The following is an 18,019-nucleotide window of genomic DNA, read 5'->3' on the forward strand; positions in this document are numbered from 1 at the left end:
TTTATAGGTAGCGGTTAATATAATGAATGTGTCTAGGTGTGTAAGCTGTGGCTTTGGGCCCTTGAAACCTAATCAGTACAAACTGCAGCATAATCCCATGCGGAAAGAGCAAGTATCACCTGCTGTACGGAACAGATTACATAAAACAAACATGTTTTTAAAGTGACACCATACATTGTCTATTTCACCCTTCAATCTTTTATTAGTCCAGTAGCACAATGAAGATTGCGACTTGTTAACATATTGACAGATTGGATAGGTGCAGGTGGAGCGCTATTGACCAATTGAGAAACCAAGAGCGTCCTGGAGGCACTAGGAACCTATTTTGTTTAGAGGTCAATGTTGTATCAGCGTACTGCTGCTCTTTGCGACTTTCAGGACTGCAGACAATTCTCAATTACATCCGACGCATCTTTGTGTGCTGAGGGAATGGGCATTTGACTAGCAATTTGTACTGATACGGGTGAATATAGCGCATATTGAACTACTTTTAGGGAAAACATTACAGCAGTGAGGTAAATCCGGCTGCAAGCTGATGCCGTAGCTGTTTTTTTGTGTGTGAACGAAACGCTGGTTTGTGATATTAGATTTCCTACGCGAGTACGAAAGGCTCTGAAGCTACCATCCCACGAAAGTCGAAGACAGTACAAACATTCCCAGGTTGTACAGTAGAGTAAAGCCCTCTAGCCTGAGTTAAATAAATATTTATTTTAATTTCATATACATTCTGAGTGAAAGAAGATGCGAGGACCAAGGAAATTACACGACAGACCTGCGGCTCCTGGCCGATTGGCCCGTCTCCTGCACCTCCTCATTTTCTGGTCCAGGGGACGCAGCCGCGGAGCCTGAAGGCGGCGGCCACCATTAGCGGCGCCCGGTGTGCTCGGAATTTGAGGCGGGTTTTGATGCTCTGGCTGCGGGCGCTGAGTCCAATTTCTCCCTGCTGGGCACCGCTGCGGATCCGGTTGACCAGCTCCCCGTGTTCCACGGCCTCCTGCTCGGCCCGGACCAAGATATCGCGCAGCTGCTGCAAGCTGATCTCCAGCTCCCGGACCCGGCGTTGCCGCTGCTCCATCTCTAGCAGCCTCCTCCGGGCTTCCGCCAACTCCAGGCTGCTGCTCGGTGTCAGGGCCCGGGACACCGGCTCACTGTCCGGTCCCCGCTGCTCCTTCTCCTGCACCCCGCTTGCGGCCGGCGGCGGACTCGTGGACGCTTTTTCCGACACTTTGTCCCGGAGTTTCCCCATTGCCGTCTCCGTAGCCCAGCTCGGTCCGCGGGGGAATGGGCGGGGCTACCCACAGGGGGGGCGGTAACCACCGGCGGTGTTCCTTGTAGGCGTGTCCATTTAAGGGGCGGAGCTTCCATTGCATGGGCCCTTATCAGTAAGGGCGGGGCTCCTTCAGGGGCGGTGAGACCAGAAGGCGGGGCTTGTGTGACGTAAGCTAGTGGGTGGGGATTCCTTGCGGTGGGCGGGGTTAAATTTGGGGCGTGCCTTTACGGTGGGTGGGGAACGGGAATGTCATCTCGACTCGAAACGTCAGCTTGTGCCCTCCTCGTGGATGCTGCCTGATGTGCTGTGATCTCCAGCATTTGTTGTTTTCAGTACGGATTCCAGCATCTGCAATAATTTGTTCCTAATGAGAGGGAAATACTCAATGTGGGCGCTAACAGGCGGAGGGGCTGGAATTCTACCTGTGACCTTTAATGCGCGCTTCACAAATTCAGGATAAAAACCAAAAGAACTGCGGATGCTGTAAATCAGGAACAAAAACGAAGTTGCTGGAAAAGCTCAGCAGGTCTGGCAGCATCTGTGGAGGAGAAAACAGAGTTAACGTTTCGGGTCCGGTGACCCTTCCTCAGAGCAAATTCAGGATGTTGAAGAGGACAGAGAAAACGTTTCAAGGACACCTCATTGAAAAGTGGTCTCGTTTGCAGCAGAACCTGCCATGTCGGGGTACCTTATTCAAGAAGGTACATCCTGACCACAGCACGTTCTGCTGTGTGTGCAGTAGCCATACCCATTGAAGCAATGTGAGCGTCTCCTGAAGGTATTTGAGGAGAAAGGAGGTGAGAGTCCCCTCGCCATCCTGTGTGACACCAGTTGTGTTCTCCCTGCACTGAGGAGCCAGATTGTTACAATTCATGTATACAATTCCCACAACCCAGCAGCAGATGTCCTGACCTTCCTGGGAAGGTATGTATAGCTTGATGTAGTGGACCCCTTTGGAATCTGGACCAACAAGTGGCGGGGTCAAAGTAATGCTAAAGGCAGAAGCAAGTGGGAACATCCTCAAACTGCCCTCCACCTTTGCGAACAGAGGGAGCCGAGGCTACCTGACGAATGCAGGACAGTCTAGAGTGCGCCAAACTTGCAGGAGGTCAGGGCACATGGCAGCAGACTGCAAAGTGACCCTCCCCAGGAACTGCAAACAGGGGGAGCACCTGACTAAGGGCTGCAAGGAGTCTAAGAGCTGCAACCTGTGTGGGGAAGCAGGCTTGGCTAAGATGGAGGTTGTCACATATGCTGAGATGGCCAGAAGTAGCAACGTGAGCCGTGGACCCCTAAAGGTCAGTAAGGTACCACCTTTCAGTGAGAAAACTGAAACAAGGGGCACCCAGGCCAGAGAGGAAGAAAAGGTAGCCAACGCAACAGCACAATAACTGACCCAACCTCCACCTGAGCAGACGGAGTCAGTGGAAGAGGAAGAAACGAAGGGGGTGGGGGAATGGATATCAGTGAGAAACAATCCAGAAAAGTATAACATAGTCCCACAGCACAATGGAAAGAGGCAGTTGCATGATGGCGACACCAGCAGCTCCTCTGACAACGAAGATGTGCAGAGGGATGGCCACAACAAAAAAAGGAAGCACAGCACCATGAGGGATAAGCAGAAGGGGCCCTCCCCAACCTGGAAACACTGGAGGTCCCAAGGAACCCAGTGAAACCCAACTTCCAGCCATCGGGAACCAAAGGATACCCACTGCACCACAACCGAGAACAGCAACACTCCGAATCAGGAGCAGGGCATGACAGTCTTTCTGTCGAACTCAGAAATGGACCTTCCTGGTTTCATTCTCAGCCCAAAAACACTGTATCAGGGCAAACCCTCAGAGAAGAACAAGGTTGGCTACCTTAGCACAGTGTCCAACAGTTCTCCCACACCACAGAGATGCAGGGAGTACCCCAGTGACAAGACCACAGGTGAATGGACATTGGACAATCCTATAAACTCTGAAAATGGGTTTTAAAATTGCCAGTATTAACATGTGTAGCATTAAATCTACTACGCGATGTGTCTCCACATTGGCCCCTTCCTGCAGGAGTACAGGATATCGCACCTCAGCAGCTACAGGAAATGGTCAAGCTTATGGACCCACAGGCCTTTGATTTGGTCAGGGGGAAATGATTGCTGTTCCTCCAGCCTGGGTATTCTGCTGTGAGGTGGCAACTTCACCATGTCTGATGTTAAGGAGGTGGTGGGCAGGCACCTCTTAGTAGCAGACGTTTTGTACAGAAACTCTCTCCTGAGACTAATTAACCGTACACCCTGGTGGTAAAGTAAGCGGCTGGCCACCCTGCAGCAGCTCCCACTGCTGCTGGCGATGTCCAGGCTGTTCATTCTCACCAGAGATTTCAACTGCATCATTGATGCAGATGGACAATCTGGAGGGGCTCACAGTGAACTGGATTCCACATCTAGATTCCTGATGGAAACAGTTAAAGTCAACAAGCTGCACGCACCTTCAGCACTGCTGCAGATGGAGCACAGTGTAGATCCATCTGGCCGCAACCAGGTGTATCTATCCACTCAAGGATAGATTTCTTGTTGGTTTCTCACACGTTCTTGGTCACATTCACTGACGTCAAGCCGGTGTTCTTCTCTGACCACTGCCTCCTGCTGGCCACCTGTCACCTACAGAATGACCAATGGGCCAGCAAGGGTATGTGGAAGCTGAATGTGAAACTGTTAATCCCAGAAAACATTGAGGAGCTCAAAAGGGATTTCACAGATTGAAGAACTGTGAAGCCCCTCGTTGAGTCTCCAGCGGACTGTTGGGAAACAGTCAAGGGGAACATCAAGAGGCTCTTTGTCCTCAAAGGTGTTCAGAAGGCAAGAGAGAGAGAGATGGGGAAACTGTCCAAACTCCAGAAAACCATCACCTGCTCTTCATGGAGAATTTTTGAAAACGAAAACACCTTTGACCACAGGTGCATCAGGAAGTGGTCAGTACATAACGTCCTTGAGACCCTGAGGGAAAACGACAGGGTGGTCCTGTGATGTGGTTCCCTGAGCAGACTGTCAAAGTCATTTGACAACAAGCCTCATCACCAGAACTTCCCAGCAAGCACCAAGACACCACTTGGCTGGTGTTGTGAAGGGCACTACCTGTGAGACCCTCCATGCACACCTGGTCAGTCTGTGCCACTGTACGCTGCCCTCAAAGCAGCTGTGGGGGGTTGAGACTGTAGCACATCTCCTTCTGGAATGTACCTTTGCAAAGGAAAGCTGAAGAAAGTTGCAGTGATTTTTGTCGAGTTTCATCCTGAACAGCTCCATGACGCAGAACTCTGCTCCACAGTCTGTTCCACAGGACGCACACAGAGACAAACATTGACTGTGCCCGGAGGACCATCAACACGGTGGAAGGCACTCTTTGGTCTGCCACAAACTTGTTGGTCTTCCAGAGCAAGGAGTTGACCTTGACCAAGTGCTACAGACTGGCACATTGCAAGGTCCAGGACTACATGCTGAGGGATGCATTAAACTCTAGGGCAGCTGGCGCCAAGGCACGGTGGGGAAAGATCACTGTCGAAGGTCTTTCAGCCGAAGTACAATGGCGGTCCGGTTAGATATCAAACCCTCCCAGAGCCTCAAATATATGTAAACATAGTCTTGCATAAGTAAGAAATGCTTTGGGTCATTTTGTTGGATACAGTCAAACTCAGATGTTTGTTTCTCCATATTCCTACTGTACAGAGCCAAAGTGCTTCAGTGACTATGTACACATGTAAAGATATTTTTATGAATAAAGTATATTTTTGAAAGGGAAAAAAACAGCCGCGAAAGTGAAGACCTGCTTCCCCTCACTGCCACTGCCCAAAACCCAGCTGGCAACCTCACTTCAAGGGACTGGTAATGACGAAAATAATTACAGTGGCAAAGATCACTCTCTTAAACCTAACCCCTAAACAAGGAACCAAGGAGATTGAGAAGAGTTTTAATAGAAGTGTACAAAATGATCATCAATTTAGATAAAATAAACAAAGAAAAATTGTGTCCCGTTAGCTGGTAGTACAAGGACAAGGAGTCGCAGATTTGAGGTTTTGGGTTGGAGAGATAGAGTGGAGGAAACCCTTTTCTTCTGCACAGTGTGTAATGACATGAACTTCACTGTCTAAAGTATACCCTGAAAAGGGGGGTACACCGCTTCTGTACATACAGGCATATTTATCCAGAAGGCCCTGTTCTTAGCAAACAGAAAGAATATGGACACGCACTCTGCCTGTTTCAATTCAACAGAACAGTTGTCAGTCACTAGCTGATTCTGATGCTATAACTAAAGCCTGGGACTTATCTGTCAATCATCAGTAATGCACACATTCTCCAAGGTAACACCTTGACTAAAATCCACTTGCCAACCAATCAGCACTCTCCTCATATAGAAAAATGCTGGTTTTCTCCTTACATTGGTATTCTTGCAAATTGTCCTGCTGAGTACAAAACTAAGAGCTTCAACTAAATTACATTTTTCAGAAATTATTTCAAAAGGAAATTGTATGAGCACTTGAGGGGAATAAAAACTTGTAGAGATATATGGAAATGCAACTAACTGGATCTATTTACAGAGAACCAGCATTCTCAATGTATTGCATAGCCTACTTTTGTGCTGCACAGATTCCATGACTATAAAATCAGTTCCCCTAAACTCAACCCCTGATCAAAGAAACCACTTCCCCAACCCTAGCTAATTTTGACAGCTAATCCCAGAACCACTTAACCCAGCTACCTGCATTCTAGAATCATTAAATGCAGCTACACCCCTCCCCCATACCCAGGCACTTAGCTCCTAAGCACGTTCCTATAAACAGTGTTGGGAACCCAAAACCCCTAATCCCACATTCCCTGAATCTCGGAGCTCTCTAACGTACACACCCTATTCCCAACTGGTCATTACTTGGTCTCTGAGAAAAAGTTTGGCTGAAGTCAATATCATGTAGAAATAGGTCAAGTAGTCAGCAACCTCTTCAGGTGGAAACCGGTTTGGTTCACTATGTGTGTAGGAATGTGTCGAGGGGATCCAGATGGTGACCAGAAGAAACCTGCCTTGTAACTAGATCAGGAATCCGCATGCACCTTTACTTGAGCAAGGAACCTATACAGACCTGTACCTGCATCAGGAAACACATATGCATCTGTACCTGGGTCAGAGCTGTACCAAATCTAACCATTAGGGAATGATTTTAATGAGGTACCAAAGGCTCACTAGAGGCCAGGGACTATATAATTGAAAGAACAAAACATTTGTGTATTTGTGAAATGAGGAAGGCCTGTGACCGCTCAGGCAGTGTTATAACCAGAAAGAAGGAAGTGACAAATGGATCACTGGAGCTGTGGAATAGATTCAGATATAATTCAGGTTCCATCAATGCAGAGACCACTATCTCTTTAAGAATTATTGTTAAACCTGAAACATGATACTTGTGTGTTCCTGTAGAATTTGTTTTATAACAACATATGTGGGAGGTAAAAGATGAGTCGCAGCATGCTCGGGGCAGGCATGAGGAAAGTTTTATTAGTTTTGATCAGTAGATATTGTACTAAGCACAAAGAGCCAGAATCACCCAGAACCAGCCAGTCCTGTGGCTGATATCACTAAGAACATTCATTGCCCTGACCTTCAATGTGAGAAGGAGAGCAGCGAAGTGCAAAGAAAGAGAGAAACTCATCACTTTGAGAGCTACAAATTCTTATTTGAAGATGGGCTTTGCAGAGTTTTATTTCAATGTGGACAGCGGTTATCTGGAGGGACTGGTCAGAGGGTTTAAAGGTGGAATCCTGAAACAGGCAGATTTCCTCAATCTGGTGGAATGTCAGACTCTGGAGGGTGAGTCCCTGCTGAATTCTTTCCATTTTTTCAGTTCTCTTGTTGGGAGACCAGAGGAAAAGTGATTTGTATTTGTATAGCAAAAAGAGGAGATCTCAAAATACTTCATACCTAGTTACCTACTTCATGAAGGCTTCTTATGGTTGATTATTGCATTTCCTATATTGCAATGTGTGCACAGTAATTTCCTACAAAAGACAGTATGATAATGACCATATAATCTTATTTTGTGATGTTGGTTGGCACATAAATATATATCAGGAGCCAGAGAAACCTTCCCTGATCTTCTTTGATTTGGTGCAGTCAGGTCTTTGATATTCGCTTGACAGAGCAAATGGGGCGCTCAGATTATTATATCGCCCTAGAGATGGTACCACTATTAATGCAGCAGTCCCTCAGTACACCACTAGAGTGTGAGTCTTGATTTTAGTATTTAAGACATAGAATCCCTACGGTATGGAAACAGGCCATTCAGCCCATCAAGTCCACACCAAACCTCCAAAGAACAATCTACCCAGACACGCCTCCCTGCTCTGTCCCTGTAACCCTGCATTTCCCATGGCTAATCTAGCTAGCCTACACACCCCTGGACACTACGGGCAATTTAGCATGGCCAATCCGCCTAACTCACACATCTTTGGACAGTGGAAGGAAACTGGAGCACCAGTAGGAAACCCACGCAGACATGGGGAGAATGTGAAAACTCCACACAGACAGTCACACAAGGCTGGAATTGAACTTGGGTCCCTGGCACTGTGAGGCAGCAGTGCTAACCACTGAAACACCGTGCTGCTCCACCACTGAGCCACTGTGCTGCCCTGGATTGGGATTTGAACTGATTCAGAGGTGAAGGTGCTACTAACTGAATCAATCAGAAGAAACTCAACACCATCCAGCACAAAGCAGTCCGCACGAACTGGCACAAAAACAGAAGTTGCTGGAAAAGCTCAGCAGGCCTGGCAGCATCTGTGAAGAAAAGATCAGAGTTAACGTGACCCTTACTCATAACTGATGGTAGCTGGGAAAACGTTTATTTATATGCAGAAGATAGGGAGGGGAATGGGGTATGGAGTAAACGATAGGATAAAGGATAGAGCCCAAAGAGAGAGAAGAGCAGTTGGACGGACAAAAGAGTTGATAATGATCTGGCTGGGAGAGCGAATAGCTGTAAATGTTTCTTCACAGATGCTGCCAGACCTGCTGAGCTTTTCCAGCAACTTCTGTTTTTGTTTCTGATTTACAGCATCCATAGTTCTTTCGGTTTTTATTTACCACATAACTGGCACTCCATCTAACACCTTCAACATTCACTTTCTCTACCATTGACACAATGGCATCTACAACTTGCAAACTCCACCATCTGCAATGACAGAGACAGCAGATATGTGGGAACATCACCAACTGCAAGTTCCCCTCCAATCCCCACACCGTCCTGATTTGGAACTGTATCAATGTTCTGAGTCAAAGTTCTGGAACTCACTCCATAATGTTATTGTAATGTACCTAAGCCATGTGGAATGTAGGGGCTCAAGCGGGCAGCTCACCATCTTTTCAAGGGCAATCATGGATGTGCAATAAATGCTGACGCAGGTAGTGAACACATCCCCTGAATAAAAAGAAAAATCACAGCTGGCACCCAAAGTTACAGCCCCGTTGTTGTACCAAAATGCAAATTTTCATAAGGGGATGTGCTGTGGGAGAGCGGGTAGTGCAGTGGAGGTAAATTGAGGGAATTGCAGATTATAAGAAATGGCAGAATGGGGAAAGAGGAGTGGGGAAGGGTATGGAGGGAATAGATGGAGTAGGTAGAGAATGATGGAAAGGTTGAGTGGAATGAGGAATGAAGGGAAATGTGGGGGAGGGGTATATAAGGTGGGAGCAGGTTGTAACTGAGTTTGCTCCTTCTTTTGCTTGGTGTTTGTCTATGTGCAGCTTCCAATGTTAATGCTAAGTTAGGAAGCAATTTTTCTCCTTGGCCTGTGAACTCTCAGGACATAGCAAACATACAAAATTTTAATAGAGGTATGAAGTCATGACTTAGGATTAATATGGAGTCTGCACTGTGTGACCTGCATTGGTGATGGAAGTGGTGAAGCTGAAAATGTCTGTCCATGTTGGTTAAAAACAATATTAGAGAGGACAAAGTAGTCATTTCTGGGTATTAGTTGCCTCCTTTCGTCAGTCCCAGCAAAAGTCAATATTCTTTCATTAAATAAGTCTGATGTTTAGTGCATATCAAATGGATTTATGCAAAGTTATCCTTGCTCTTGCTTTGTTTTTGCAGATCTGAAGTTGCTTCTTCAGAGCACAGATTATGGCAGCTTCCTGGCAAACGAAACTGGTCCCCTCACAGTCTCTATCATTGATGATAAACTGAAACAAAAATTGCTGGTGGAATTTGTCTATCTGCGGAATCATTCTTTACAGCCCCTCACCACCTTCCTGGATTATATCACGTTAGTAACTGGGGCTTTGCGCTGTTTTGTTGTCAGATTAATGTTTTGAAGAGGCAGTCTAAAGCATATCTGATTAAATCAATCAGTGTTTCATTAATAACACAATCACTTTGAGTGACACTGAGTGAGTGACAGTAATAATGATAGTGTCACTGAGGGAGTGTGACAGTGAGGGAGTGAGGGAGTGACGCTGAGTTAATACCACTGTCTAAGGTCTTTCTGCCGTAGTTAAATGGGGATCTGTTCAGTTATCAGATCCTCCTGGTTCCTCAAACATATGTAATTGTGATCTTGTACAAGTAAGAAATGTCTTTGGTTTGTTTGCTGGATAGATTCAAACTCCAATGTTTGTTTCTTCATATGCTACTGTACAGAACCAAACTACTTTGGTGACTATGTATGTAAAGATATTTTTATGAATTAAATATATTTTTGAAATAAAGGAAACTAAGTGTAAAAGAAATAAGCATGACCTTGAGGGATTGACTGTAAATGAATAACAGACTGAGAGTGGCTGAATTATATTGATCAGTACTGGCTGCTCTGGATATTGAATTTTGAGTGAAACTTTTGCCTTTTGATGCTCTCTTTTAAAGGTACAGCTATATGATTGACAATGTCATCCTGCTGATTACCGGTACATTACGCCAGCAACCGATCTCTGAGCTTCTTCCCAAGTGCCATCCTTTGGGCAGCTTCGAGCAGATGGAGGCTGTTCATATTGCTCAGACCCCCGCTGAACTGTACAATGCTATCCTGGTCGATACACCATTAGGTAAGAGATGGACTCATTGTCCCCAAAATAGGGCAGCTGGAGTTCAGCATGATCAAAGCGAAATTGCGATCAATAGCCAGGAGCAAGTATAACTGGATGCAGGGATATTGTGTACTGATCAGTGCAGGGGTCTGAGAGTGTCACTGGTCAGTAAGGAGGTCTGAGTGTCTCACTATCTGTTGCGTGTCTCACTGTATAAAAGTCAGTGCAGGAACATGAGTACCTTATTGCGTATGATCAGTGTAAGTGTCTGAATGTTTCATCATATAATGATCAGAGTAGGGGTTTGAGTATCTCACTGCCTTAAGGTCATTGCAGGGCCCTAACTGAAGGACTGAATACCAATCAATGCAGGGGTCTGAGTGTCTCACTATGTAATAGTCAGTGCAGGGGTGTGAGTGCTTCACTGTATTCAGGCCACCCCAGGGATCTGACTTTCTCACACTTGTTCTGTACAATTAAAATTTCTATTCGATGAACCAGCATGCTAGACTGTGTGAGTATGTTTAAACTCTCATCTAGTGATGTCTATGTTCCAGCTTCCTTCTTTCAAGATTGTATCTCAGAGAATGACCTTGATGAAGTTAATATTGAAATATTACGAAATAAACTCTACAAGGTAAGGGTAATATATGTGATCAGATTTCAATCTGTAATTCACTTCCAGTTGTCTGTTGTAAAAACACAAGAATTAGGGACAAGAGTAGGCTGTATTGAACCTCAGGCATATTTCATTTCTCAAAAGATAATGGCAGTTCTCCTACATCAAATCTACTTTCCCTCACTTTCCCCATATCTCTTGATTGTCCTGGTGCCCAAAAATCTAACCATTCTACATGCTTACAGTGCATCCACAGCTTTTCAGGATAGAGAATTTCAAGGGTCCCCAACTATGTAAGTGAAGAAGTTTCTCCTTAGCCCAGTGCTAATCAGCCAAACCCTTATCCTAAGACTAACTGTTATTTTATAAATTAACCTACTGAGCCCCTTGATCAGATTCCAGTCTGCAATTCACTGCCGAATATGTTATTCAGTTATTGAGTTATAAACAACCCAAACCTGATTAGATTCCAGCCTGTGACTCACTCTTAGGCATATCTTACTCCATTTAGAAACCCCCATGAAATCCCAGTTAGGTTATTTTTTATTTCTGTAAATCAATCTGAGTGGAATTATTGATAAATTATTGCCTGCTCACAAGCCTCAGTGTCATCACTTTCCTGTTTCAGGCTTATCTCGAATCGTTTTATGGCTTCTGTAAAGACCAAGGGGGACAGACTGAAGAAGTGATGTGTCCCATCCTGGAGGTAAGCACATTAGCAACTTCCCCCACTGCGCATACTCACCTCTGTAAAGTGTAACTCCAGTAATGTGACGCTAACCTGGAACAATCCAGAGATTCATTAAAGGTTAAAGATCTTGAACCATTAACGAAGGCTCAAGTTTAATCCCAGTAATAGGGAGTTTGAGGACTGGCCGTTTGGATGAGACCTATAAACCAACTAAAGGGGTTTCCACTATTACCACTTGAATACAATTTAAAAGGTTAAAGGGCGATCTGATCAAAGTCTTCAAGATATTAACAGGAAAAGACAGGGTAGACAAAGATAAACTATTTCCACTGGTTGGGAATTCTAGAACTAGGGGCCATTGTCTAAAACTTAGGGCCAAACGTTAGGAAGCATTTTCACACATGATGGAAGATTAAAATTTCAAACTCTCTTCCACAAATGGCAAAAGATGCTAGGTTAGTGGTTAATTTTAAATTTGAGATAGATAATGTTTTGTTAAGCAAAGGGATTAAGGGATATTGGATAAAGGCAGGTAGATGGACTTTGGCCACAGATTAACCATGATCTAATTGAGGGGCTGAATGGCCTACACCTGTTCCTATGTTCCTAATACAAAGGTTTCCATATTAAATGTTACCTGACTGTGGGGCCTGTACACAGTGAGTGATTAAGCAAGGAAAAGACCTAAATAGTAGATTAGAAAACAATCTAATTTGAAGTGGTTCAGCATCGAAATGTGGAGGAGAAACAAGATAAAAATGACAGAGGAAATGTGATAGTAGCAGTGGGAAATAGTTAATAGATGATCAGTAGAGTTCAGCAGAACATATATTCCAGTTAGAAACAAGAAAATACCAGCCAATAATTAAAAACTGTGAATGAAAGGGAAGGGTAAAACTGAAAAAAATGTATACGCATATAGGACAACAAAGAATAGGATGACAAATAGGAGTATTAAAACGTTACAAAAGAAGTTAACAAAGTGGTTAAGGCAAACAGAGAAGTAGTGCTTTCACAGGGATCATTTTTGGTACCACTGTTTTAACCAGTTAAATAAATAAATTTATAGTTTCTAAATTGCAGAACACTCCAAATTGGACGGTGTTAACACAATATACCAAAGTACAGAAATTATTAAACAGCAAACCTTGGCAAGTGAATCCTACTACAGATAAATATGAGGTGTTGCATTTCAGTGGGGAGATAAAGGAAGCCACAGACTCCTTGTGAAAACAATGGGATGGAGAACAGAGTGATGAGAGGTTAATGAATAAAAAAAATTAAGTACTGTGGTTAATTTTTAGAGGGATGGAACTGAAAAACAGACAGATTATGCTAAACCTGCATCAAATCTAGGTTGGATTGCACAATTCTGGCTTTAATGTCATAAAAAGGATGTGGGTTGTAGAAGGTGCAAAAATATGATTCACAAGGATAAGGCCAGACTGAGTAGATATACTTATCAGGACAGGGGCACTTTTCTCAAGGAGCAACAATACTGAAGAGGTGACCTTTCAGAAGTCTTTAATATCATCAGAAGATTTTATAGGGGAGATGTAAAGAAACAGTTTTCATTTATGAGGGACTGCTAAACTAGGGGCCATGAATATAAGATCAGGAGCTCAAGAGAAACTTCTCCACCTACAGAATAGTGAGAATGTGGAATTCACTACCAAAAGAATAGCTGAGCCAAATGGAAAAGGTGCACTTAGGGATTTAGAAAAGTTCATGAGGGAGAAAAGAATAAGTGGATATGTTAATGGGATTTGAAGTATGATGGGAAAAGGGTTATATGCATGCACACACAGGCTAGATGGACTGAATGGCCTAATTCAGGGCCTATTACTGTAAATATAATTCAATCCATCTGATTCTAGGCTTTCTGTATGTGCACAGTCTCATTCAGAGTTCGCACTCACACCTCAGTATTGTTCCACCTAGTTTGAAGCTGACCGACGTGCATTTATCATCACTCTGAACTCCTTTGGCACTGAGCTGAGCAGAGAGGATCGGACTACACTTTATCCACGCTGCGGCAGACTGCACCCGGATGGCTTGACCCTTTTATCCAAAGCTGAGGATTTTGAGCATGTGCGTGCAGTTGCTGAATATTACGCGGTATGTTCTCCAAGCTCTTGTTGTTACTGGGATCAATGTTCAGGCAATGTGCCCTTCCTAATTCTTTTCCATTTTCCAACCCTTGAACCAGGGCACTTCCAACATACTGTCACCATGCCAACCAGAAATGGGGACTATAGGAACACTATCAGGATTGTAGCTGATCTTCTTGATGTACATGCTGACTTCTTTTACAATTTCCTTATATCTGTTCTCACTATATGGTGGATCATTAGAGTCCATCTTGTTGATACCAACAAAGGTTACTTGACATCCAGAGTGTAGGCAAACAGAGCATGCTCTCTAGTTTGTCCATTTGATATATCAACTTCAAACTTGCCCACACTAGCAGCAGCAATCAACACAGTACAGTCAACCTGCGACATTCCAGTAATCGTATTCTTGACAAAGCCCCTGTGTCCTGGGACATCAATGATGGTGTTGTAGAACTTGGACTTTTTAAACTTCCAGAGAGCTATGTCAATGGCAATACCATTTCACATTCAGCCTTCCGCTTATCCAAGACCCAGGCATATTTGAAGGGTTCTTTTCCCAATGTGCGCTTCCTATTCCCCCACACTTAAACATTCTAATTATGCCCTGGACCATGAAAGGTAAAAGAGAAGGCTCTGAACCTCTTATGGAGCCCACAGTGTGGGTGACTGAGAGCTGGGAATTATAGCTGAAGAGCTGAGGGATCTCTCAATGGCTTGCTATTTTTAATTTCTTCCTTCTGACAAGCAGGAGAGCTTCAAACAAGGGATTAAAATTAAAGTCAGATTCTGCCTCCTTCCTGGTCTCTAGCCAGGCAATGTAATATTCCCAGTGATGATCCCTGCTTAGACAAGGATCCTGCTAACAGCAGTCTGGGACACTTACACTGACACTTGGCAGCTGCAAGATAACACAAGAGGAGAGCCTACTCTCAAGAGGGTCAGGCAAGTTTCAAACTTTACCCCTCTTTGAACTCTTTGTGAACCATGAAGAGAAGTAATGTTGAACTACTCCATCTCTGTAAGAAATCTTAAGTCTGTCTCTACCAATGGTGTGAGAGAGATTGGGAGCACATGGTCTATATTTTATTTTGGGTAGGTGGGGCAGTTTTATCAGGGCTAGTTAGGCAGTGAGGGCAGTGAAAAGGAGGTGGGAGGAGGGTCAGTACAATCTGTGTTGTTAGGATCAGAGGGGGGAGATCTTCCTTTGGATACAGGGTGGCCAAACAAAACAGATCTCCAGCCTTGCTACATAATGTGGGCACCTGTCAGCTGCTGGTAAAATTCACCAGGGAGGACGTTCTTCAGGCACCATTAATTTGCTATTTCAGGCCGTCAATTGGCTTAAGAACAGATTGTTTGTCTGCCTTTGCTTAAAGGTGGTAGGTGACAGGCAAGGTGCCCCCTCTTCTTGAAATAACTCCATAGATGCTGGTATCCCATCACCGAGTCATCCTTTAGTTACACATAGAAAGTCCCTTGACTCTGACACAGCCTCGTCAGAGTCAGCACCAAGAATGTCAGAATATAGTTCCTGCTGGGGGAGGGGTGTAAAGTTCTATTCTGTGAGACCCTAGCCCAGGATAATGTTTATTTCTGACCTGACTGTTACTCTCTCTTGTCAGGAATATAAACTCTTGTTTGAAGGTGCAGAGAAGAATTCCAATGAGAAGACATTGGAAGACAAGTTCTTTGAATATGAGGTAATGACCCCGATTGGGGTCCTCAGACCACTGATCCCCTTTCACCCATTCACACTCTTTCATCACCCATACCTTACTCTCACTCACCTCTCTCTAATTCGCCATTTACTTCATCAAGTCCTCTAGCCCTTACTTCCTCTCCCTTCTTCCAACTGCCTCTCACAATGTATCAGGCATTTCTGTGTCTGCAGAGTTTGAGTTCATGCTACATTTCCTTGATTAGTTGCTTTAAACACATTGGCCAAGGGATGGCTCAGATTTAAACTGGTCACCAAGATGTGTTCTAGAGTAAAGGGGAAAAGTTGGGAGTTGCTGCATGCCAAAGGAGCTGAAGCAGTCCAATGATGGCTTATGTTTTAGTTTGGTGCTTTCTGTGAGAAACTCTTTGGAAATATTCTGAATTGCAGCCTAGATAGAAACAACTGGAATGGACATCTCCACATCAGTAGCATGACGTTGAAATGCTTCCTGTCCACATCAGACAGAAGGGAAGAAACAGGTCAGGGCCAACATCTGAAGATATTGACAGAACTTGGTTCTACTGTATCAGGAAAAGGACATGAGGCTTTTAATCAAAGAAACTAGTCCTCAAAATAAGTGTCTCACCCATCCCAGTCCAGGTGTTTTCACATCCTGTATAAGAGATCCTCATGATGTTGGATCAATCCAACTGTAACTTCCTCTCTTTTCCTTCCCAGGTGAAGCTCAATGTAATGGCATTTAATAACCAGTTTCACTTTGGGGTGTTCCATGCTTACATGAAGCTGAAGGAGCAGGAATGTCGGAATATTGTTTGGATTGCGGAATGTATAGCTCAGAGACATCGGACTCGCATTGACAACTACATTCCCATACTCTAAGTGCAAGTCACCTAAACCATGACTGGCATCCTAAGAATAACAGTAACTAACTCCTGCAACCTGTCCCAAGTCACTGATCGTCAGTGACCAGTGTCTTAGTGACCAACTCCAGTGACTTGTCTCAAATAAGTAATCCTCAATAATCTACAACAATTTATTCTGAGTAATCATCTCTCCCACCCAGTTGTGAGGAATCTGCATTTTGTTAATCAAATATGCCCTTATATTAACATCTGTTAATTTGTTGGCCTTGGTAATCAATCCTGAGAAAGCAACCGCTAGTTAGCAGACTAATCATTAGCCCAGCCTGGGATAGAGATGTTATGATAACTCCCTCAATGCTAACAGTCTTTTTGTGTGTTCTGGTGTAATTTCTTGTTTATTGCTCCAAGTCATGATTAAATAAATAGTATTGGGGTGCATGTGTTCTATCTCAAATTTCCAATCACAAATGAGAACTATCTGTATACAATGTTGCCTATTAAAATACATAATTCTTACCTTCAGTTACAAGTTTTCTGCGTTCTGTCAAGTATAACATAAAAATGCAACACACACCAAATACATTGCTGTGGTTCTAGAAGGCAGCTCACCAACACCTCAAGGGCAATAAATGCTGGCCCATCCAGTGATATCACATCTCATGAATGAATAAAGAAATAGGAGAGGCATAGTCCATTTGACCTCATAAGCCTGCCCCATAATTTAATAAGATCACGGCTGATCTTGTTGTGACCTTAAATTTACTGTCCTGCTTGTCTCCTCTCATCCTAGGATCTGTTGAAGCTCAAAATATGTCTATCTCAGCCTTGAATATATTCAATCACCAAGCTGCCACTGCTGTTTGTGCTAGAAATTTCTATATGGCCCATAATGGAATTGTTACACTGCCTAGTTATTTGTGCATTGCAATTATCACACTGTACCAGTCAGTCTGTGTATTACTAGTCTACTGTTACACTCTACTAGTCATTTCTGTGCAATTGATAGTCATATTGTCCTTTGGGGTCTAGTCAACTAGTGTTTCTGTTACTGGACTGGTAATCCAGGGCATAAGTTCATATCCTATTACGGCTGTTCAAGAAATTTAATTCAGGTTTTAAAATGTGGGGGAAAAGTATTGGCATCTGCAAAAGTTATGATGAAATTGTCAGATTGATGTACTTTCAGGAGGAAACCTGTTGCATTTACCCGGTACGCCCTATATATGACTCCTCCAGATCCACATTGGCATGGTTGATTCTTAACTGATTTAGTCTTGGGCTAGCAGCTCAGTTGTATCAAACTGCTCAGCAGCTCATGAACAAGCTTTACTGTCAACTTCCCACAACAATTTTGTCGGGCAATAATTTTGTGACCTTGCCAGCAATCCCCACATTCACAGAATTTTTATTAGACTGTAACAATATTAGCTACAATAACAGTTGCAACTGCAAACAAAAATAGTAACAGTAAAAACAAGTGAAAGTACCAGCAACAACTGCCAACAACAATATAAGTGAGAGATAGTAGGAACTGGCCTGCTGTGTTCATCCAGCTCTCATCCTTGTTATAACAATATAAGTGAGTTGGTTTTCAGTATCTTGCTAAATATGTACCAAGGAACCAGACCAACCCTTAAAATCAAATCAAAGCAAAATACTATGAATGCTAGAAATTTTAACCAAACACACAGAATGCTGGAGAACCTCAACAAGTCTGGCAGCATTTGTGGT

The 18,019-nt window shown here is 43.9% G+C and overlaps 1 protein-coding gene across 2 annotated transcripts; it reads left to right on the top strand.

Moving 5' to 3' along the window:
• The first annotated feature begins 6,875 nt into the window (after positions 1 to 6,875).
• Positions 6,876 to 16,804, top strand: LOC109914577 (V-type proton ATPase subunit d 2-like). 2 transcript variants are annotated; one of them, XM_020514173.2, is made up of 8 exons: positions 6,876 to 7,107; positions 9,392 to 9,563; positions 10,160 to 10,338; positions 10,878 to 10,957; positions 11,568 to 11,645; positions 13,572 to 13,748; positions 15,367 to 15,444; positions 16,143 to 16,804. In XM_020514173.2, the coding sequence occupies exons 1-8, from the start codon at positions 6,981 to 6,983 to the stop codon at positions 16,302 to 16,304; spliced, it is 1,053 nt and encodes a 350-aa protein (XP_020369762.1). In that variant the 5' UTR covers positions 6,876 to 6,980; the 3' UTR covers positions 16,305 to 16,804. The 2 variants fall into 2 exon arrangements, with proteins under 2 accessions (XP_020369762.1, XP_048468827.1); XM_048612870.1 differs by having other exon boundaries at positions 13,572 to 13,721.
• The last annotated feature ends 1,215 nt before the right edge of the window (positions 16,805 to 18,019 follow it).

Source organism: Rhincodon typus, chromosome 27 (genome assembly GCF_021869965.1).
Source record: "Rhincodon typus isolate 14 chromosome 27, sRhiTyp1.1, whole genome shotgun sequence".
Lineage (NCBI taxonomy): Eukaryota > Metazoa > Chordata > Chondrichthyes > Orectolobiformes > Rhincodontidae > Rhincodon > Rhincodon typus.